At 49.3% G+C, this 22,080-nt stretch overlaps 1 protein-coding gene across 1 annotated transcript in view; it reads right to left on the bottom strand.

The window, feature by feature from the left end:
• The window catches only part of LDLRAD3 (low density lipoprotein receptor class A domain containing 3), a 234,734-nt gene that overhangs the window by 85,597 nt on the left and 127,057 nt on the right, over positions 1 to 22,080 (bottom strand). Inside the window, exon 4 of the mRNA XM_039233380.1 lies at positions 20,894 to 21,028. Within this exon, the coding sequence (XP_039089311.1) occupies positions 20,894 to 21,028 (135 nt within the window). The remainder of the gene's footprint in view (positions 1 to 20,893; positions 21,029 to 22,080) is intronic.

Here is a 22,080-nt window from a genome sequence, read left to right on the forward strand (position 1 = left end):
ACATGAAGATAATAACAGAATCAATGTATAGAGTAGATGTGAGGAGCAAATTAGATAATTTAAACAAAGAACAGAGCATGTGGCTCAGAGCTCTATCCATGTTCCCTAAGTCACTATTGTAACTTTACTCCTGCTGCTACTTCTAATATGGAAGCACAAAACGTAGCTAAAAGCCAAAATATCAAAACAAGAGTAAAACTGCAGCAGCAAACATTTTACTGAGTAACTGCTACATGCTGGTCTTGTTCTAAGAGTTTTGCAAACATTAATTAATTTCATTCTAAGAAGAACCACTAAGGCACAGAGAGTTTAAGGAACCAGCCCAGGGCTAAACAGCACCTGCTATATGCATTTAAAAATGTAAGTGCAAAAATCCATTCCTCTCGAGTACAATTCTATTTTCTGATTTTACCCTAAACAATAAACTATTCATAAGCGATGTTCTTTCAAACCCCTGTTCAACCAATCCCACCTCCAGTGCAGACCTGCAGCTTTATTATATTACTATTTCCTCAACATAAATAAATAATAAAACAGATAGCCTTTTAAAACCTGTATACGAAGCTTCTAACAGTCATCTGCCCAGTCTTCTATACTCAGCTCACAAGATCAAGTGTTCAGGGGCATTGGTGTTATTTATTTTTAAATGTACATCTCTCTTTCAAAGCACGAAAGCAAGGTGCTGAGGGTGAAAGAATGAAAAGTGTCTACAACCAGACATAAAAGTCCCCAACGATCCACCCCCAGAGGCGACCACCCGCTCACATTTCGTGACTTCTCCTCCCAGCTGGTCCTGTACAATTTTGTTTACGGAATCCAGCTCCCGGCAGCCATCACTCTGCAGCGGGTCTCATGCTGGGTGGTTACGTCAATTACTTAGCCATTAAAGACACCCACTGGCCTTACAACATAGGTCCTTTGTAGATTATAATTCCACGGAGCTCTTTCTTCCTCTCAACAGAAATTAAAAAGGAAATTAAAGTCACAGGCATGCCACGCCACAGCGGGAGCCCTGGAGTGCCCGGGGGATAAAATCCCAGGGCCGCTTAGACCACCCAGCACCCTTTTATTGGATCTGTTAATGAGCTTCCGTTGGAAAACCCAAACAAGGCTGACAGCCCCGGTGGATGACCTGGGCGCCGAACCTTCTTGCTCCGAAGCCACAGCCAACAGCCAGCTGGCTTCTTCCGGGGACCAGCTTCCCCCTCCTGACCACTCTGAGAACCAGGCTCCCTGGGATAACTTACTCTCTTTAGTAAGAGATGTGAACATTTAAAAAAAATTTTTTTAAGGTTTTATTTATTTTTGGGAGAGAGAGAGATAGAAACAGCATGAGCAGGGGAGGGTCAGATAGAGAGGGAGACACAGAATCTGAAGACAGGCTCCAGGCTCTGAGCTGTCAGCACAGAGCCCAACATGGGGCTCCAACCCAAGAACCGTGAGATCATGACCTGAGCCGAAGTCAGACACTTAACTGACTGAGCCACCCAGGTGCCCCGAGACGTGAGCATTTTGGTAGGATAAGCAATTACACTGGGAGAAAGGAAACCCCATTCTCAGCAGATGTAAGCACCGAGGAAGGGAGATGCCGTGTGACTGAGAAGCTAGCAGAGGTGGGCGGCAGGAGCCGGCAGCAGAAGCCAGCAGAAGGAAGAAGAAAGGAATGGAGTGCAGGGAGGGTGCTAAAGTGTCGGGGCGGGGGGGGGGGGGGGGGGCAGGGGGGCTTCCGAAGAGGCAGAAGGCAAGGATGAGGGTGAAGAACGGGGCTGGACCCCCCCCAAAACAGACTGTGTAAGTGAAAGGTGAGGAGGGGCACGGCGTGCACAGATCACATGTGAGGCCCGCCTGGACCCTCAGCAGCTCCAAATTGGCCTCCTTTGCCCCCGACCAGGCCGCAGCATAAGCCTGCAGCTTCTGCCCTGAGATGCCCTCCAAGGGGAATGAACGTGCATAACAGACTAGATTGGTGGAGCTGTCAGTGGGGACAGACCAGAACCACCAACCTCACCCTCCTTGTGGCCTGGACCATTTTGCCCCCTGAGGGAGTAGGAAAGGACCATTCTCCACCAACAAAATCGCCTGCCCAACTCCACCAAAAGGATTTACAGAATTTACATGGGCTACTATGTGCTGCTAATAATAATAATATGAATAACAGTGATAATTATAGCAGTTAACATTTACTGGGTCCTTACTGTGTACCAGGCAGGGCACTAAAAGCATTTTTACAGATTAGCTAACCCATTCTCCATAATAACTCTCTTAGTATCCCTATTTACAAATGGGAAAACAGAGGACAGAGAGATCTAGTCATTGGCCTAAGGTCACACAGTCTGAGATGGGTGGCAGAGCCGGGATTTGAACCCAGGGAGTTGCTTCCAGAGCCTGTGCTCTGAGGCACTCTACTGCCTCTGCGTTCCAGAGTCTGGGCACGCAGAGCTGAATAAACAGGTACAAGTCCCGCTTGCAGAGAGTGCAGACCAGAAGAAGACGTGCAATCGCTGGTAAACAAATCTAAGAACTGCCCTGAAGAAAGGCACAGGGTGCTGTGAGCATGAATAGAAAGGGCCAGGGGAGGACAGCCTGCTTAGAGAGGGTGGCCAGGAAAGCCGTGGCCCCCGCGGGCACAGGGTTCTGAGCAGACGAAGTAGCACCTGCAAAGGCCCTTGGACAGGAAAGAGCTTGGCAGGTCTAAGGAACAGAAAAGAGCCCCGTGTGGCTTGATCCAGCACACAGAAGATGTGTGTGACTGGAGCCCTCTTGGGAGGGGGAACATTCGAGGCGTTGTAATCTTGGTAAAGAGTTCAGATTTCACCCTGAGTGAGGTGAGAGAACTCCCAAAATACCACCTTGCAGATTCCAATCAGGGGGGCCACAGATAAGTAACTCACCAGGTGCCCCCAAACTGTGGGGGACTGTTTCAGTTTACTAACCCCCTCCAGGCACCACTATCTTCCTCGGTAAGACAGGAATTATAATAACACCTACCTTACAGGGTTGTTGTGACAATCAGAAGACTCAGTTATACGTTCAAAAACAAACAACAACAATAAAAAACCCCCAAAATCAAGTAGGCTAGTGCTTGGCACACCAGAGCTCATTCATCTGTGTCCTACTGGTAGATTCTGCTCCTCCCACTCCAAGTTTCTGCCACACACCCAGTAAGTTTCCTATTTTACTGGGGGAAGGAGTGGTAAGGGCAGAGCCAAGAAAGCGAAGAAATGAAGCAAAATTAATTTGCGATCAATACTGCTCGTAGCCATTATGGTGACAGGCACCAGATAAACACATAAATAGCACCGAAGACCAGCTTCCTCCGATAGCTGTTGCCATCGGCCACTTTAGGCAATTATGCAGGCAGACGCAGAACTTTTATGTAATTAAGCATTCCCTGACATTTTATTTGCAGCTTTTTTTTTTTTTAATTCCCTCCCCCCTTTATTTAGTCTGCTTTCAGCTGTGAAGGTCCAGCTGCTGGCTTCACTCGGATGCACTGACTTACAGTAATTTTGAGTTAAGCTTTATTTTACAGTCTATGTAAATAATGAGTCAGAGGCAGACTCAATAAAAGGCAGTGCTAGCTGGGGCCAGGGTTCGGCTCTACGACCGCCGCAGGGCTTTAGGAGTTTGGGTGGTTGGCACAGAGTGTCAAGGTGAGGAGGGAGGTGCTTTGCCACAGCCGGGTAAATATCCTGGAGATCAAGACATCTGCCGGGTCAAGAACAGACATCTGTGGCCAGAACCTACTCCCCCTCCAAACTTCAGTGTGAAATGTCGCTTGCTCTTCCCCATTCTTTGCCCTTTCCCACAGTCATGCCCCTGGCCGTGTAACCCAGCAGTTTTCCTCTCCAGAGGCAGAGTATAAATCCTGTACCACTGACCTTGGGCTTGGCCTTGTGATTGGTTCTGGCCAATGAGGCCACGGTCTATGCCATGAGCAGAGGCTCAAAATGTGCTTGTGCAGCTGGGCATGGACTTTTCCACTTCTAACACCCCACCGTGAGAGAAACATGGCCCGGGTGGCCCAATCCTCCCCAAAGAGAGAGAAACAGGTGGCGCAAACCCAGACCCAGCGTGCATGGAGGAGGTGAGCCTGGCCTGCATCAGCCGAGCCCTCCAAATGGCAGGCCAGGTAGAATTCTCATGTGGCGCATATCACATTACATGTTAAGATAGTCACCGATAGTCACTCATCTGACAATGTCGCCTTGAGTACTCACAGTCTGGGAGTGGGGAGTGCGAGAAAAAGAAACAAGCTGTGTGGAATGGTCTGCTCATTCGCTTATCTCCTTCACTAGCCACTACGCTCCTCCAGGGCTGGAGCTGGGTCTTACGCCTCTCTCCTGGGCGGTCCAGCCCCTAAGACAGTGCCTGTGTGGTTATAACAGCAGTGACGCAGCAGCAGCGAGTAACAGCGGCCACTATCTCCTGAATGATCTCACCCGCCAAGCCCTCCGCTAAGCTCTTTACCACATTATTTCACCGGATAGTCACAGTAAGTGGGGAGATGGGTCATGTCCTCATTTTACAGAGGAGAAAACAGAGTCTTGGAGACGCTACTTCATCAGTTCTTAACCCTTAAATGCAAGCCCTTTCTATTCCCTCCCACACTCTGAGCCCCCATTTTCTGGCCCACGGCTCCATCTTGGACAGCATCTCCAAGCGGTTCATCCAGACACCCTCACTGGTTCCCTCGGGCACAGTGCACAGCTCTTCCTTGTTGTTTGCTCTGCGTTCACTTGGTCACCCAAACCAAATGGCGAGAGCCCAGGGGGCAGGGTTGTGTCTTTAGACTGTAATAGTTAAGAACTTCAGATGTGAGGTCACAAAAGTGTGGATTCAAGTCCTAGCTCTGCCATTTACTAGATGACTGTACAGCCAACGTTCTCTAGAGGAACAGAACCAAAAGGAGACTAGATAGACAGACAGAAAGATAGATATTTACTATGAAGAACTGGCTCCGGTGATTACAGAGGCCGCGAAGTCCCATGATGTCTCCTCTGTAGGCTGGAGGTCCAGGGAATCTGGTGGTATAGTTTGAGTCCAAACCCAAATGTCTGAGAATCAGGAAGCCAGTGGAGGAAGTCCGTATCTGAGTCCAAAGGCCCAATGACTAGGAGCACCAATGTCCCAAAGCCCGCAGGCAGGAGAAGATGGGTGTCCTGGCTCAAGCAAAGAGAGTGAATTTGCCCTTCCTCTGCCTTTCTGTCTCAATAAGTTGGATGAGACCCACCTGCATTGAGAAGGGCCGTCTGCTTTACTCACTCTGCTGATCCAAATGCTAACGTCTTCCAGAAACAGCCCGCACAGACACACCCAGACTCTGGGCATCCTTAGCCCAGCCGAGGGGACACCTAGCTTCAACCATCACAAGGACCTGAGGCAAGCCCCATGATCCCCCTAACCTCATTTCCCTTCCTTGAAAAACAAGGGTCATAACAGCAGGAGAAATGTCTTCAGTGGATTCCGGTAAGGTGCAAAACGCGAGTGCCCGGTGCCCCGCATGCTGCGAGCGTTTCCTCTAAGACTAGTAACTGCTGCTCGCTCTTCACAGGTTGTCAGGGGCAGGTACGGCTTCTCAAGGAAGCCAGCCTCGTGGCTTTGCTGCGCTCTCACACCGGCTTGGCCTCAGCCCTGCGAGCTGGAGGCAATTTTCCGGCTTACGGACTGTGAGAGAAGCAACGGGGCTCCACGTGCCCAGCTTGACGGACCGGTGACAACGCGCTTCCCGGTGAACACCTCTGGGGGATACCACGTCTCCTGAGCTCCACAACAAGCAGTTTCTTCCCAGAACGACAATCATGCGACAGGCATGCCGTGCCACCTCCTCATAGCCATCAATGTCCTGCCAGTCTGAGGCGACGCCCTGCTGGTCTGCAATGCAGCTCCCGGGCCCGGGCTCCCAGACCCCAGGCCAGCACCCTTTATGCAGTGGCATCAGATGCCCGGATGTATGTGCTTACTGGATGGCATTGCTATACTTTGCCTATGAGACCGCTTCAAGGGCTGCAACTTGGCAGCTCCCTCCTCACTCGGTGCAGCACTCCCCCTTCCCTACTCCCAGAGCTAGCCGGTTCCTCTCCCTGGGGCTCTGCTGGCTTGGGAATCATTCTCACTTAGGCCAGCTCTATGGACATCACTCCTCTGATCTGCACCCATAAATCAATCCGCCCTTCTCTTGGCCACTGCTCTTCTGTCTGGATTGTTCCTCGAGTCCTTTATTCATTCCATCCCACTGTGCATTCGACAAATGGTTACTGAGTGCCAACTGAGTGCTGGGCATCGGGGATGGAGTGGTGAACAAGAGAGGCCCCGTGGCCGTACCGCTGAAGTGGCCAGAGCGCGCACTGGTGTCTGGAGCTGGGTTGCTGGATTCAAATCCCACTCTTCACCTATGAGCTGACCAACCCAGAGCAAACTAACTAACCTCTCTGGGCCTCGTTTTCTGTGTGGATAAAATGTGGATAATAGTTACTGCCCCATGGGGTTCTCCAGGTTTAAATGGATGACGCATACAGAGTGTTCAGGGAAGTGCCTGGCACAGAGCAAACGCTCCTGCGAAAGTTTCCACTTAGTACAACTATCATTGCCTGTGGAGTAAAAAAATCTTATTCTGGTGAAGGAGACCGCACTGCCTTTATGAAGAAGAATGTGCTGTTACCAAGACGGCCAATGAGGAAGGATCTGACCACTTAAAAAAAAATATCTGCTGTATCATCACACAGCTTTGTCTTCTTTCTGAATATAAGTCCCTGGAAGGCAAGGACTGTTGTACGCTACTTATGAATTTGTCCCCAGACTAAAAATATAGCTGAGGGAGTCTAGGGTGGTGTATTTATTAAAAACAAAGCAGACAAGGGTACAGAGACCATTTCAATGAAGGAAGAACAGTCTTTTCAACAAAAAGGGGCTGGGACAGATGAACATTCACATGCAGAGGAGTGATGTTAGACCCCTCCCTCACACCACACATAAAAATGGACCCAAAATGCATCGGAGACCTAAATGTCAGAGCCAGGACTCTTAGGAGTCCAGTAAGAGCCTACGTCTCTTAGGGAAAAAAGTAGGAGTAAATCTCTGGCGCCTTGGATTAGGCAATGATCTACTAGATATGAAAACAAAAGCGCCAACAGCAAAAAGAAAAAACACATGAACTGGACGTCACCAAAACTGAAAACTCTTGTGCTATAAAAGATACTATTAAGAAAGCAGAAAAGACAATCCACAGAATGGGAGAAAATACATGCAGAGCACAGGACTGAAAGGCCTTGTGTGGAGAACATGTACATTTGGCCGGGGATATACTGGAAAGGGAGACGGCTGAGAACAAACCTCGGGGCCCCTGATCTTTCAAAGTGCACACAACGTGCTTCTAATGAACAATAATAAGGAACAATGATGGAAACAAAAAAAGACAGAAGCAGAACCAAGCTTAGTTCAGAAGCCAGCAAATTAGTACAGCTCCTTCTAGCTTTCGTTGCATGTTTCAGTTCATATTCCAGATTTAAATATAGTATGTATTAAATATGATGTGAAGCCATACTTTGACACCCTCTGTGCAAATTTTGCAATTCTAATAGAAAACACGCCATAAATTAGTCTGAGGTGACTTTTCTTTTCCAAATGTCTCAGAGTGTGATTGTTTAGAATGGATGATCAGTGGCTCCAGAGACATCTTACTCCCTTTTCTTCTACCCTCTACCGTACCACTTTTGCGCTAAAAGATTACTCTTGCGAACAGAAGGCAAATCTTTGTTCTTCCTCATGAATAATCAAAGTAATTACCTCCAAATGAATCAAGATTTACACGCAGCTTTTCAACTGGTGCTGGTCCGTAGAAATGGAGAGAACCACATAACGTGGGGCCCTTTCTTACTCAGTGATGCAGTCCAGGGCAGCCAACATTCAGTAGTATTTGCCGAGTGAACAAAGGCCAATGTGAGACTCACCTCTGTCATTTACCAGCAAGATCTTCCCTCCAAGGACACAACCAGTTAAGCTATCACGGAGACACTTTAGACAACGCAGGCCCCTCCTGAACATCTCCCAGCCCTGCCAAGCTGGTAGAAGGTCTGCTCCGCCTCCCACCTATATCTGAACGTTCACACTCCAGAATGTTCCACCGCTATTTCCACTTTTGTCAGGCCAGGAAGCAAGATGCCAGATGGAACCGAGCCTGTGGCCTGGCTCTCTGCTGGTAGGCAGGAAGGAGAAAAAACCTTGTTAGCTGGCAGAGACGGAGTACTCTGGAGAGCTCGCCGGATTCGTTTACACCGAGTGTTCCCCCAAAGAGGAAAAGGCTCAGGCCTGCACCTGTGGTGGTTGTTGGTTACACAGAGGAACTGCTGACCCATATGGGGAGTGGAATCCACAATCAGGAGCACCTGCTCTGAGCTAGGTGCTCGGCAGCCTTCTCTCATTCTTCCTTCCAGTGCTCCTGGAGGCTGGCCGTGGCATCTCGGTGTTGAAGAGGCTCAGAGTGGTTAAGTAACTTGCCCAAAGCCACCAAGCTCCTAGCTGGTAGGGCTGCTGCCTGACCCCATGCAAAGTCCGAGATCTCGACGTGTTGTACCATGACTATGTCTGATCCAGTCGCTAAGGGGACAGAAAGGTCTTGAACTACAGCTTGCTCCTAAAACCCATACCCAAAGCCTGATGGGATTGGTGGTGGTGGTGTTACTTTCTCCCATCGAATGTTCTCCTCTGTCTCCTCCATGCCTAGCACGGGGCTGGCCAAGGAAACTAAGGCTCCCCCAGATCTCTGTGGGCAGGGGCCTGGGCTCAGCACCTCACACGGCCTCCACGGACCACACCTGAGGTGTGATCACACTTGGGGGATGTGTCTGTGGGGTGTGCAGTACCACGTTTGAGAGCACTAGGGAGCAGGAAGACTACGTGAACGCTCTCTTGGGAAACGAGGCACCCAGCGAAGGCTGTGGGTCCATCAGCTTCTCTACCTCGGGGAGCAGATTAACAGCTCAGGGAGATGCTTTCTGATGGCATGGGGCTCCAGTTAGCTACTGCCGCATAACAAGTTGGCCCCAGATTTAATGACTTACAACGATGACACGTGATTCTCTCCCACAGTTTCTGTGGTTCAGGAACTCAGGACAGGAGTGGGAGTTCTCACTTGGGGTCTCACATAAAACTGTGATCAGACAGTGGCAGAAGCCGCTGGGGGCCGCCCAAACACCCTCTCCATGGTCTCTCTGTGCAGCCTGCATGGGGCTTCCTTACAGTATGGAAGCCTGAGGGCAGCTGGACCACTTAAACGGTAGGCAGAGCTTTTGCAGAGACTATTCCAGAGAGCAAGGAGGAAGCTGCAAAGCCTTTTACTCCCAGCCGTGGAAGTCACAGAGTGTCACTTCTACCATACTCTAGAAGTCACCTAGTCACAGAAGTTTCCAGGGGAAGGGACACAGGCTCTAGTTCTGGATAAGAAGAATACCAAAGAATCTGTGGACATACTTTAAAGCTGCCACACTGAGAGGCGCCTGGGTGGCTCAGTCGGTTAAACATTTGACTCTTGATTTCGGCTCAGGTCATGATCTCACGGTGTCATGAGTCTGAGCCCCATATCGGGCTCTGCAATGACAGTGCAGAGCCCACTTGGGATTCTCTCTCACCTCCTCCTCCTCCTCCTCCTCTCTGCCCCTCCTCTGCTCACACATGCTCTTTTTTTCTTTTAAAAATACATAAACATTAAAAAATAAAATACAACTGCCACACTGAGGTCGGGACAGAGACAGGGAAAAGTAATTAGCTGTGGACAGCACAGGGATGTGTCCAGTGGGGACAGTGGCACTATACGGCCACTTCCCTAACACACAGCATATTTCCAGAAGGGAGAAACAGGCAGGCACTGGTAGACCAAGACAGTGAGAAAGAAAATAAATAAAAGGTTCTGAGCCACAAGAAAGGCTGCCTAACCAAACAGCTCGTGAGGACAAAGCTTTGGTCCTTGGAGATTTCCCTCAGCTGCAAAGTGAGCCGGATCTGAGGCCCACTGACTTCTGCGGGAAAAGCAAATGAAAAGTCAGGTTCCTGTCATCTGAAGAATAACTGCCACTTTGATCCAAGATCAGGGTAAAAGCTTGGCTCTTGAAGGGTCATAACGCATTTACAGTAAATGAGTCCATGAAAGAAGGAACAAATATGTAAAGTGCCTCTCCAATTAGGCATCTTGGAGTGAGAGTGGCCACCAGCACAGGGATACTCAGTCCCACTGCGTGTGAGAGCCCCAGGAAGCGACGCGCCCACAGAGTGCGCTCGCTCAGGCAGTGTGAGCAATGCCACTCAGAGAAGTCTGTGGTCTAGTGGTGGCCAGTACCAAAAACTGACAGGGCTTGTTATTGGCATAAAACAACCTCGGTCTCTTGGCTCAGTTACAAGAGCCTGGGGCAGAGGGAGGCTAATTATTCCCCATTCGCTCCTATTCTGCCTCTCAGAACGTATACTCCTGAGATTTAGCCGGGCATTGGCGTACTCATAATGATAAAGAATACATGCAGGACACCTGGGAGGCTCAGTCGGTTAAGTGTCTGACTTCGGCTCAAGTCATGAACTCATAGTTCATGGGTTCAAGCCGTGTATTGGGCTCTGTGATGACAGCTCAGAGCCTGGAGCCTGCTTCACATTCTGTGTCTCCCTCTCTCTCTGCCCTTCCCCTACTTGTGCTCGCTTTTTCTCTCCCTCAAAAATAAATAAACATTAGGGGTGCCTGCGTGGCTCAGTAGGTTAAGCATCTGACTTCGGCTCAGGTCATGATCTCACAGTTTGTGGGTTCGAGCCCTGTGTTGGGCTCCGTGCCGACAGCTCGGAGTCTGGGAGCCTGCTCCAGATTCTGTCTCCCTCTCTCTGCCCCTCCCCCACTTGTACTGGCTTTGTCTCTCTCTCTCTCCCTCAAAGCTAAATAAACATTAAAAAAAAAAAAAAAAGAAGACATGCCTCAGCCTCTCTTGCAGCTCGGTGTGGTCATGTGACTAAGTTAAGGTCACTGGGTTAGGAAGAAAGGTGACCTGCGCAGCTTTTGGGTCACCTCCTTAAAGAGGAAGTGGCCTGTCCTGGTTTTCTCCTTCTTTCTCTCTTTCTGATGTCTGGGAAATGGTGGCCCCTGGAGCAGCCTCAGCAGGGCAGCACCGGAGGGCAGGGCTCCCTGTTGGCCCAGACGGCTCGTTTCTGCGATGTCGCATGTGAGAGACTTCGTCTTATTTAAGGCACTTATTTAAAGTGTCACTACCACCTTATGTTAGCCAGTGTCTGAGCCAATCTCCTGACTAATAACAGAGGCCCTGGGCCACTTCAAGCCTTCCAAACTAAGAACGTCATGGTGAAAAAAATCAGAGAAGAAACACTCAACACAGATCCTAAAGGTCCCAAAGGATTTGCACTTCTCCCTCTTTTCTCTGCCTCTCCCATCGTCCTATTCCCTCCCACCTGTTTGAGTACAAAACGAAGCTTCTATGACTCCGTGAATGGCTGACGCTTATCATCACGTGGTCCACGCGAATCAGCTCATGTGGAAGGGAAGGTTTACCCTGGGAAGCATCTGGGATAAAGCAAATACCGTCTCCTCTCTCTGGGGCGCCACGGCCTCTGACCTCTTAGACGTCTCCTCCTCTCGGCAGACGTGTACCCTCTAGCCTGAATTCTGCCTTTCTCTGCTGGGGTTTCCACATGGCTGTGTCCCATCCTTACACCTTTGCTCAACCTCTTAAGGCTGACTCAGCCCTGAGCATCTGAGTTTGAGGGAGATACCCTGATCCGCTCCTGGCCAGCCCATGAAAGGACTGGCCTTGGGTCACATGTCCATGCCTCATTGGGTCCAGATGGCTTAGGGGGCTGGGAACAGTCTCAGAACATGGAGTGCTGGGGTCTTAAGCTGACCCCACAGTCAGGGAGGAGCTGAGGACAGGGCAGCTGATATGACACATCTAACGTATGTTGGTATCCAGAATACAAGGCACATTAACGTATACTTTTAAATGCAAGGATTAACACAACATTTTTCAGGTTCATAGTGCTGGCCAGGGGGTGACTGTGCATTCCTGGTCTTTCCCTCAGCTGAAAATTAAGCTCCTAGGAATGACCTTGACTCCTCACGACACCCAGCAGAGTGCTCTCCCAAAGACCTTCCAGAAAAGCCAACGACCAATGTAAATTACAGAAGGGACAAGATTTCAAGGAAGAGAACTCACGGAGGGAGAACGTGGTCACGTGTCCCTTTGTGGCATTCCAGAACCAAAGACTCATAACCTGCAGCTTTCAGAGAGCAATGGGGAGGGAATGAGAAAGAGGTCCGGGGACCTCTGGGGAATGTGACAAGGGATCTGCAACATCAGAGAGCGTTTCCACATTTCACAGGCCGAGAGTGCTCAGGTAGCCAAACGGGAGCCAACAAGGGAAAGATAATTACAGGGCTGCATAACCCAAGAAGGAAGTGCACGCTATTAGTCAAGGGTGGGAGATGGGAATACCTAGCCCAGAGTCATTGGTCCTCCCCAAAGAGTCTCATCCTGGAGAATTCACAGGATCGATTACCCCCCAACCTCGTTTACAGTCTCCCCACATCCCGGTCAGGCCTCTCCTGCTGGTGGGAAAGCAGAGCCACGGAGAATCACCACGCTGGTTGTATGCAGTGAGAATCAGCCCCTCCTGTGACTTCCCTTACCAGGGTCGAGTCTCTCATTTCTCATTTTCTTCCTCTGGATCCACCTTCCAAGAGAGGCACTCAGGGAGGCGGGCGCCAACCCACCCTGACAGCTTCAGCCCCACCATGCCCCCCTGCCCCACTCGTACGCACACGCACGCTTCCTCCTACCTTACCCACTCCAGCTGGAGGCCCGGCCTCATGCTTGTTTCTGAGTCCATTTTTATTGATCCTTCAAGAGTATTTATCCATACTCCCTAGGGAAACTGTCCTTGCTCACTGTCTCGCTCAGGACCCTCGCGTGGCCACAGCGTGCTACTCGTTCCTCTGCGACAGCATTTATCACACTTTTGGGTAATTATCTGCAGGGCACTCTGCTTCCCCCTCGCAGACCATGAGCAGTTTTAATCTGATCTAGCGTGTTTCTTCCAGAACTCGAGTGAGGCAGGCAACAGGAGGCGCTCTGCAAACAGTGTGTGTGCGAATGAGTGTCGGGAAGAGTCAGGAAAGGAACAGGGTGCTGGGGGGTAGCGTCCACGGACGGGACAGATGATGGCACCTGCGCGATCAAGCAGCAGCTCCGAAAACTTGCAGAGCAGACTTGCAGTGAGGCAGTAAGCCCTGCACGCCATCCCACTGCCCCGAAACTTTGTCCACTGCCTCGCGTGTCCGGGTTGGATGCTGGGTCCCTCCCACATGCCAGGGGGAGGGAGGGACCGACAGACAGATGGAGGCGGAAGCCGGGAGAGCGAAGAGGAGGGCGACGTGCACAAGCCATGGGGGAGCTTGAAGAAATAGCTCTGAAGATTAGCGCGGTGGCTGCGGGATCAGGAAGCAATTACCACCTTGAGAGGAGAACCATTCTGACTTGCTGCTCAATGAGGGACATTTCAGGACTCCTCAAGCTTCTGCTGCAGCGGTTACAGGAAAGGAAGCTCTCATGATGCAAACACTCAATTATTAAGAAGTAAACTCGGCAGGTACAGAAAGACAGCAATCATCCTTGCCCACCCTCCTTCTTTCTGTGTCTTCCAAGGAAGTCAGCATTTGCGCCTTTCCTAACCCAGCTGGGCTCTCAAACTCTCAAATTAAAAGTGGAAAAAAGGTTCTGCCATCCTGCCATTAACAGTACCTCCAGCAGCTTTATTGTCGGCAAAGCCAAATGAGTTGTTTCGTGGCGACAATTCTTTCCGAGGGCCCAGCTAATGCAGCTCTCGACATCACTTGGTGGCCACAAGTTTTGTGGGAAATGCTGACCACCCACCAAATCCGAGCTTGAGACATTTTTGGTTGGATCCTGTAAACTCATAATGCTCTCTCTTTTTTTAATGTACAAAGCTCTTTTCTACTTGAAAAGTTACAATAAACACTAGCATTCTTCCATCTCATGCTCTAGAAATGATCTTTGGCTGTTGAATGATTCGGTTATGTTGTGTTGGAGTCCTGTGGCTCTGGGGTTTTCTCGGAGGTGTTTATCTGAGAGGGTGGGTAAGAAGCAATCCCTGTCCTCGCTCCCCCTTCCTGCAGCTATATATTTATTCACCGGAAGCCTGGGCTCCAGCTCCCACCCGGAGTCCGTCACTGGCGGATTTAGACTTGGCTGCGGCATCAGGATCGGCGGGTGAAAGCCACAAGCGCAACTGCCCTGACATCTCCATCAGACACCTGCGGGGGTGCTGACTCGCTGCGCAGACAGTTAAGGAGGCCTGTGCACTGAGAATAGGAGGGGCGCGTCTTGAGGTTAAGTCTGGGAGATGTCCTATCACTGAAGCATGCCCTCCAATGCCAAGGGCAGGCAGAGCAGCACCCCCCACCCCCAACCAGAGGCTTCGTGCTCACTGGCCACGGCCCCTCAGTGCACCGCGTGCTTTTACCTGTCCCCGGGCCCTGGTCTCACTCTGCTTCGGGGCTCCGGCCACCCTCCAGCAGCTCCCACCCCCTCGTTCATCCTTCTGCTGCGCCTCTTGGCGCAAGGCTGTGCCCGGCCTGAGGGTGACGTTCCGGGGGCTGCCTTTGCTGGGACCTCTGGTCACAGCGTGCCACCCGCCACATGGCGTAAATAACAGAAACCTACTGTCTCACAGTTCTGGAGGCTGGATGCTGGTGGGTGGGCTCCTCCCGAGGGCTTGAGGGAGGGTCTGCTCTGTGCCTCTCCCTCTGGTGGGACAGCTGGCTATGTCCGGAGTTCCTTGGCTCATAAGTATATTAGCTCCCTTTCTGCTTTCACGTTCACGTGGAGTACTCTGTGTGTGTGCGTGCAAATTTGCCCTTTCTGTTGTAAGGACACCAGTCAGACTGGATTCGAAGTCCACCTGATTCCAGTGCGCCTCATCCTAACTAATGACATCTGCAATGACCTTATTTCTAAATAAGGTCACATCCTGAGGCAATGGGGTTAGGACTTCAATATATGACTTTTCGGTGGGGGAGACCACAATTCAAGAGAGGCCAAGGCCATTACTGTATCCCCTGTATGTGGCTCAGGGCCCAGCACATGGAGACACCCGTACCTTCCCACTGACAAAATAGCAGAGAGGACTGCCTGCTCTCTCTCCCTCTCTTTCTCTTTCCCTCCCTCCTCCTCCTCCTCCTTCTCTCTCTCTCTCTCACACACATACGTACACACTTCTACAGAAGAAATAGGACAAAGCTGTCACTGTTAGCTTCTGGGGAGGTGCCAAACCTCACGGCCAGCTTTCCAAATTTTCCCTGAGCGTTATCACCAGGATACAGCAGGCGAGATAAAGAAACTGCAACCCAATAGCCAAAATACTCAATTAACTGTCTTGGCATTGGTGGCTTTTTTAGAAGAGCTTAGCTCCCCAGCATTGCTCATCAAGCGGGAAGGTGGACAGGCATCATTAGTCTTTCACACCGAGAGGAAAACCTGAGTATGGAAACGGGGAAAACGTGTCAGCCTTCATAGGCCACCTTCCCCGTGAGCTCACAGAACGGCCAAAGGTGGGGTGTGGACGGATCACCTGGAGTCCCTGGTCCCAGGTGAGTGACAACTGGGAGGCGGGATCACGGGACGATGAAGAACCACAAAGATTGGTGTGTATGCTGGACGAGCCAAGTTCCCATCCATCCTGGCCTCGCTATTTCCTCACCATGTGAATGCGGCACAGCCACGAACCAACCTGTGGGTTCCTGGGGCTCTTCATCTAGAAATGGGGATCATCTTCTGGGAGAGGGGCTGCTCTCACAGGGATTCTGTGAGACTGGATGGGAAAATAAAAGTATAATCCTTAAACCAGTGCCTGACGCTTACTTACCGCGCAAAGCAACGGCTATCCATATATCTATCTCCTATGTGCCTCATCTCCCTTCAAAGGTCTGGCCCCCTCAACAACACCTAAGTCTTCACAAGTTCTCTGTGATGAGAGTAATCAGAATTGGGACTCACTCAGGAAGTATTCATTTTATTAGTTATTTATTATTGTACTCCAAAATTTATAGGCTTAAGACACCACACATTTATTATCTGACAGTTTCCATGGGGGTCAAAAAATCTAGGAGGGGCTTAGCTCTGGCTCAAGACCTCTTATAAGGTCACAGTCAAGGTGTGTGCCAGGGCCGCAGCTCAGGGCTGGGCTAGCGGAAGATCCAGGCTCATTTCAGTCGGCCAGTGACAGGCCTCAGCTGCTCCCCGCCTTTGCTCAGAGCCTGCCCAGTTCCTTGCCACCTGAGCCAATCTGTGAAGCAGCTCACATGATGGCAGCCAGCTTCCACTGGCATAAGCAGGAGACAGTAAGCAAAACAGATGCCAAAATCGTCTCTAATCTAATCTTGGAAGTGGCATTTAATCAACGGTGCTGCTGCTCTCTTTACTAAACCTAAATCACGATTTCTACAGCCACATTCCTACTGGCTGTTCTCCACAACAGCCAAAAGGTGGAAGCCACTCAAATGTCCATCAACAGGTGAATGAATAAACCAAACGTGGTGTAGACAGACAATGGAGTTATTATCCAGCCTTAGTTAAAAGGAAGGAAATTCTGATACACACTATAGCACGAACGAACCTTAAGGACATTTAGACTGAGTAAACTGAGCCAGTCACAAAATGACAAATACTGTCTGATTCCACTCATACGAGTTATCTATGGCTGGACACAGAAAGCTGAATGGCGGCTGTCAGGGGCTGGAGTAAATAGGAAGGTGTTCAGTGGGTACAGTGTTTCAGTTTTAGAAGATAATCAAGTTCTGGAGTTTGGTTGCCCAACAATATGAATACACGTAACACCTTTGAACTATACACTTAAAAATGGTAAGGTGCTACATTTTATGTTATGTGTGTTTTGACACGACTAAAAAATAAAAGAAACCATGCAATTCACAAGGTCCAGATCACACTGAAAGGGTGGCATTATACCAGGGTCTGAGCCCCAGCGGGAAGGTATCACTGCAGGATGCCTACCAGTCATCCACTTATCCAAAGCTGAAAAGAATCTATCCTTTCAGTTAGGACAGAATCTAACACATCTAAGGCTACCTGAGTGCTCGCCACACCCAACATGTGCGCCGTGGTACCGCTGACTCTCAGACGGGTTCCTAAGAAACAGAAAAGCCATATGCAAGCCTGCTCCGAAGCTACTGCTTTTGGAATGATCTGATAAACAGGCTACGTTTCCAGTCAGTAAATCCCCAACTAAAAATCGATTCCACCGCAGAGTTCTTCGACCTCGAATACCCGCCGCCCCCCGGTGAAACGGAAAGGTACGGTAACGGCTGCACTTTCACAGTCCAATCCCACTTCTGATTTCAGACAGCTTGTTGTTGGTTCCAAAGGCCAAGATTAGAGGAGGGAAAGAAACCGGGATGAGGAAGAAAGGGAGGCGAGGCACACACAGCTGGTGTCTCTCAAGTGGAGACACGACTTTTTCATAGCCTCATCATGTCGGAAGGGAAGTATTTCAAGCACCCTATTTCCTATTTTAGGGCCAGTTCTCTCCACTCCATCAAAATAAACATTATAAAATATAATTTTCTTTCCCACATCAACTGAGAGCAAAGACGCATTTTTCAAGGTCTGGAAGCCCAGCCAGGGCAGATAGGATGTATTCTGCTGACTTAATGAGTTCATGTGCAGAAGGTGCTTAGTGCTGTACCTGGTGCACGGTAAGACTCGATGAATGTTCACATTATTCAGAGGACAATGGGTCAAATCTCGTGCTGTATGAGGCCACCTGTTGTCAAGTCAAGATGCCTCTCACATTTTTCAGGAAGCCACTGCATGGAGCTTGGTCTCTCAAAAGCCCGGTATGAGTCAGGCTTTCCCCCAGCACTGGAACACTGGCATTCCTCTGTTCAAGCCCCAGAAGTAGTAGCCAGTTCGCATTTAGAAGCCACGTGACAGAGACAAGCATAGCCTCTGATACTGGAATCACACCTGGAGCAGGAAGCCGCTCACCTCATATTGGGAATGCAGAACTGCACACTGGCCAGGCTCACAGGTCCAGACTTGTATCCCCTGCTCACTACCGGGCGTATTCATTCCCATTGAGGGAATGATGGAATCATCCACTCTATTTAAACAGCAGTGCGAATCCTCATTATTTTACTAGACTGTGTATACTTGAACTCACATAACTGAAACAGATATACTTCCATACCACAGAAGGTACAAATTAAATGCAGCTTCAAAACATAACACCCAATGGAGAAATGTCTTCTAGCGTCCAACACTTACTGAATCCACTACGTGCAGAGTGCTGTGCTGCTGGGTAGGATCAGTGGGATTTAGGGGCAAAAAAGGGACACTTCCTGTTCTTGGTTAGCTAGCAGAAGTGCCTTTCCACAACGGAAAGCGCCCGGGCTCACAGGCTGTCATACCAAACAGCAACTGACAGCTGCCACCCATGCCCGGATGGGATGTGTTTTATGAGAACACGTGCAAACAAAGCTTACATCATACGGGGGTGCCGTTTGTGTACGGGAAGCACAAAGCCGAAAGTCTAAGGAATGCTGCTCCAAGTTATGTATCAGCCAAGAGCTGGGCTTCATGTGTATAGTCCTTGCCACTGACTTACCCTCCACCTCTGTTTAGAATATGAGAGTGCAATGCAGAGAGAGAGAAAGGAGATGCATTTAGAAATACAAACTTCGCCCAGACATCAGAGAGAGTGTTCTTAAGGGCGAGCAAGAATCTGCCTCAGCAAAATGGAGGGATAAGCATGCGGAGGGTAGAGGGATGCTGCCAAAATCCATCAGGACAAATTCCCTAACTTCCAAGTTTTAGACGTAGGGGTCGTTTTGATGAACATGTCACGGCACCGTGGGTGAGTCTAGGATATATAAACGCATAATAAACTACATAAGAAACAGTATTTACAGAAAATGTTCCTCCATCCCTCCTATTTATGCTGTTCTTCCCCTACGTGGTACCTATCGCTGCTGATGGCAGATGCCATGGCAGTAATACTGGCACGTGGTGGGTTATAAACATCTGACTCTGTGTGAAGGCTAGAAACACCTTGCCGTTCAATCAGCAGTTTAGAAATTCCAGGCAAATGGCAAGATTAGAAATCTCTCTAAAATTAGTGTAAAACAGTGGTTCTCAGATTTAACGTGTGTTGGAATCACTTGGACGGCTTGTTAAAACACAGACTGCTGGGCCCACTTCCCAGGTTGATTCCGCTGGTCTGGGGCACAGCCTGAGCTCTGCATTTCCAGAGAGTTCCCACATGATGCTGCCGCTGCTGGACTGAGGATTATAGTCTGAGAACCACTGATGAAGAAAAATCTCAAGGAGGGAATTTTCTGGACAAGGACAACCAGAGGGTAATACTAGCCAAGACTTAACTCCCAGAGCTGTTCTCTGTACAAATTTTGGCAAAATCTATGTTGATACACTTTTGTCTTTTCTAGTCTATGGACCTCAGGCACACAGATTTAGATTGGTCATAATCCTTGATGACTGGTGACCTACCCTCACCAGCAGGCAATGCCTAACCCATCTATCCATCCATCCATTCATTCATTCATTCACTCAATCATCCATGTTTAATAATGGCTTACATCTAATCATAATAAACATCAACCAAAATAAAAGCTAGGACTTTGAAAAAGGCCTATTTGTAACTTCACAGAGCTTATTCCATCCATCTTGCCTCCTGACATATGAGCTAACCAGTTAGCCACCTTTCTCTTGCTTTTCTGGTTTACAATTTTATTAAATCTATAAACCGTGGTGCACACAGCAGAATACAGAGTAACAGTCACAACAAATGAACTCGGCCAAAAGCAACAATGTAGGCAAATCACAGCAACAGGATATTAAGTGGAAAAAGTAATAACTGCACACAGATCATGCCAGTTTATAACATTAGAAATACATACTTTATAGGATGCCTTAATTTGGATGTAGATTTTTAAATCTTTATATATATTTTTAATCACTGGAGAAAAGAGTCAATAAGTAGAGAAAAGAACCCGGTCCGTTTTAACAGAGGAGGATATGACCTTGCTGTGTCCTTCTGGGCTCCCTCAAAAGCTCATCTTTCCATCCCCCCAACTCTAACTCTTCAGATCCCATGAAACAGTTCCAAGATCAAGACTCCTGATAGGAGCAGGCAATTCACACAAGAGGGAATAAAGTAGTAAACAAACACACGGGGGAAGATGTTGACTTTGCTCATAATCAGAGAAATGCAAATGAACGCATTTGGGGAGCTATCATTCTATGACTCCTAAATTAGCAAAACCGGAAAAAAAATAGAACAGCAGCGAATGCCAGGGATATGAAGATAAAACTGACATGTGCAGACAATGTTAGCAACTGTGTAAAGAAACGGAAATATTGTTTCAGACTGCTGCAGGTTGAGGTGTAAGCCACAGGCTGTGCAGATACTGTGCTCTGCAGAATTTAGCCTAAAGAAGTAATGCCATGGGAAAAAAAACCAATCAACGAAACAAACAAAAAACCAATCCAGGTGGCCTTCAACCATGCAACAACTTAGAAAACCACAGTGGAGCACCCTGACTATATATATGCAAGGCAGCTGGGGCAAATCACAGTTTTGAAGAGAAAATGTATATGCGATACTGCATCCCGGAGAAATCCAAAATCCAAAGTGGTAGGTGTGTTAGGGTTAAAAGCATGTGTACAAGGGGCACCAGGGAAAGTGCAGAAATGAACACGGCTGTTGTATTTGGAGGAGGCACAGGTTTTTGTTCCTTTCCGCTCAGTGTTATTGTGGTGTGGCGATACAATTACTGTTGAAAGCTTGGGAGGCTTCCTACCTTGAGAGCTTTCACAGCTTTCCTCGTCGCTGTTGTCCTGACAGTTATTCTGCCCGTCGCAAATGAAGCTCTTGTCGATGCAGAGGCCGTTCTTGCAGTGGTAGCGGGCGGTGGAGCAAAGCAGAGGGTTCGCGGCTGTGAAGGGAGAACAAAGCAGATCATCAGGGAGGCCAGCGAGCCCCGTGGAGAAGCTCCCCAACCAGGAGTGCATCCTGCTCAGGAAGCAGTGAGCTCATCTGCCAAGACGGCTGACTCAACGACCACCCTGGAGTAAGACAGGACAAGACTGGGGAGCCTGGGTGGCTTAGTCGGTTAAGAGTCCGACTTTCGCTTAGGTCATGATCTCGCGGTTCATGGGTTCGGGCCCCGCGTCAGGCTCTGTGCTGACTGCCAGCTCAGAGCCTGGAGCCTGTTTCAGTCTGTGACTCCCTCTCTCTCTGACCCTCCCCTGCTCACGCTGTATCTCTCTCTCCTAGAAATAAATAAAACATTAAAAAAAAAAATTTAAAAAATTCTCATAGCTCCTTCTCCCAAGTCACCAGGCGGTGCCCTGTAACATACCAACATGGCCAGGAGGCAATGCCTCACTCCACATGGTCAACCTCGAAGTGGCCTAGCTGCCTCTGAGGGGCCTGGGGCACAGCCTGAATCTTCTGGGACAGTCAGAGCGAAAGGGCAGGTAGCATAAGACACGCAGAGAAGCAAAGCCTGGAGGAGGAGTTGAGTTGGGGATCTCTGAACCCTGCCACCCAGGGAGTGACATAATGATCTGGTCCAAGAGCTGGGTTGGATTCTTCTAGTTCTGTGACTATGGACCAGCCTCTTACTCCCTCCTGTATCTTTCTGGCTTACCAAGGTAAACTCAGTGGTCTCATTTCATTGCAATCCAAGAGCCATTAACCTTCTTGGCCAGCCTGACCAGCTCTGCTGTGAGGCTCCCTGGTCAAGGCACCTTCAGGACCTCAAAGGAAATGACAGGTGTCGTCCCCTCCCCACAAGGAAAAGGGTGGTACTGGCCAGCGTGAGGTCTACACAGAACTGCTTAACACACAAGCAGACTCCACAGAAAATCAGTATTTCTAGAACGCAATTTACCTGCTTCCTGTTTCCCACAGTGCAATTCAAACAAGGCTCATTGCTATTTTTAATAAATGAAGTAGCAAAGTAGAAATCAGTCCAATCCTAGC

This window comes from Hyaena hyaena, unplaced genomic scaffold (genome assembly GCF_003009895.1).
Source record: "Hyaena hyaena isolate Hyena2069 unplaced genomic scaffold, ASM300989v1 scaffold_74, whole genome shotgun sequence".
Taxonomy (NCBI): Eukaryota; Metazoa; Chordata; class Mammalia; order Carnivora; family Hyaenidae; genus Hyaena; species Hyaena hyaena.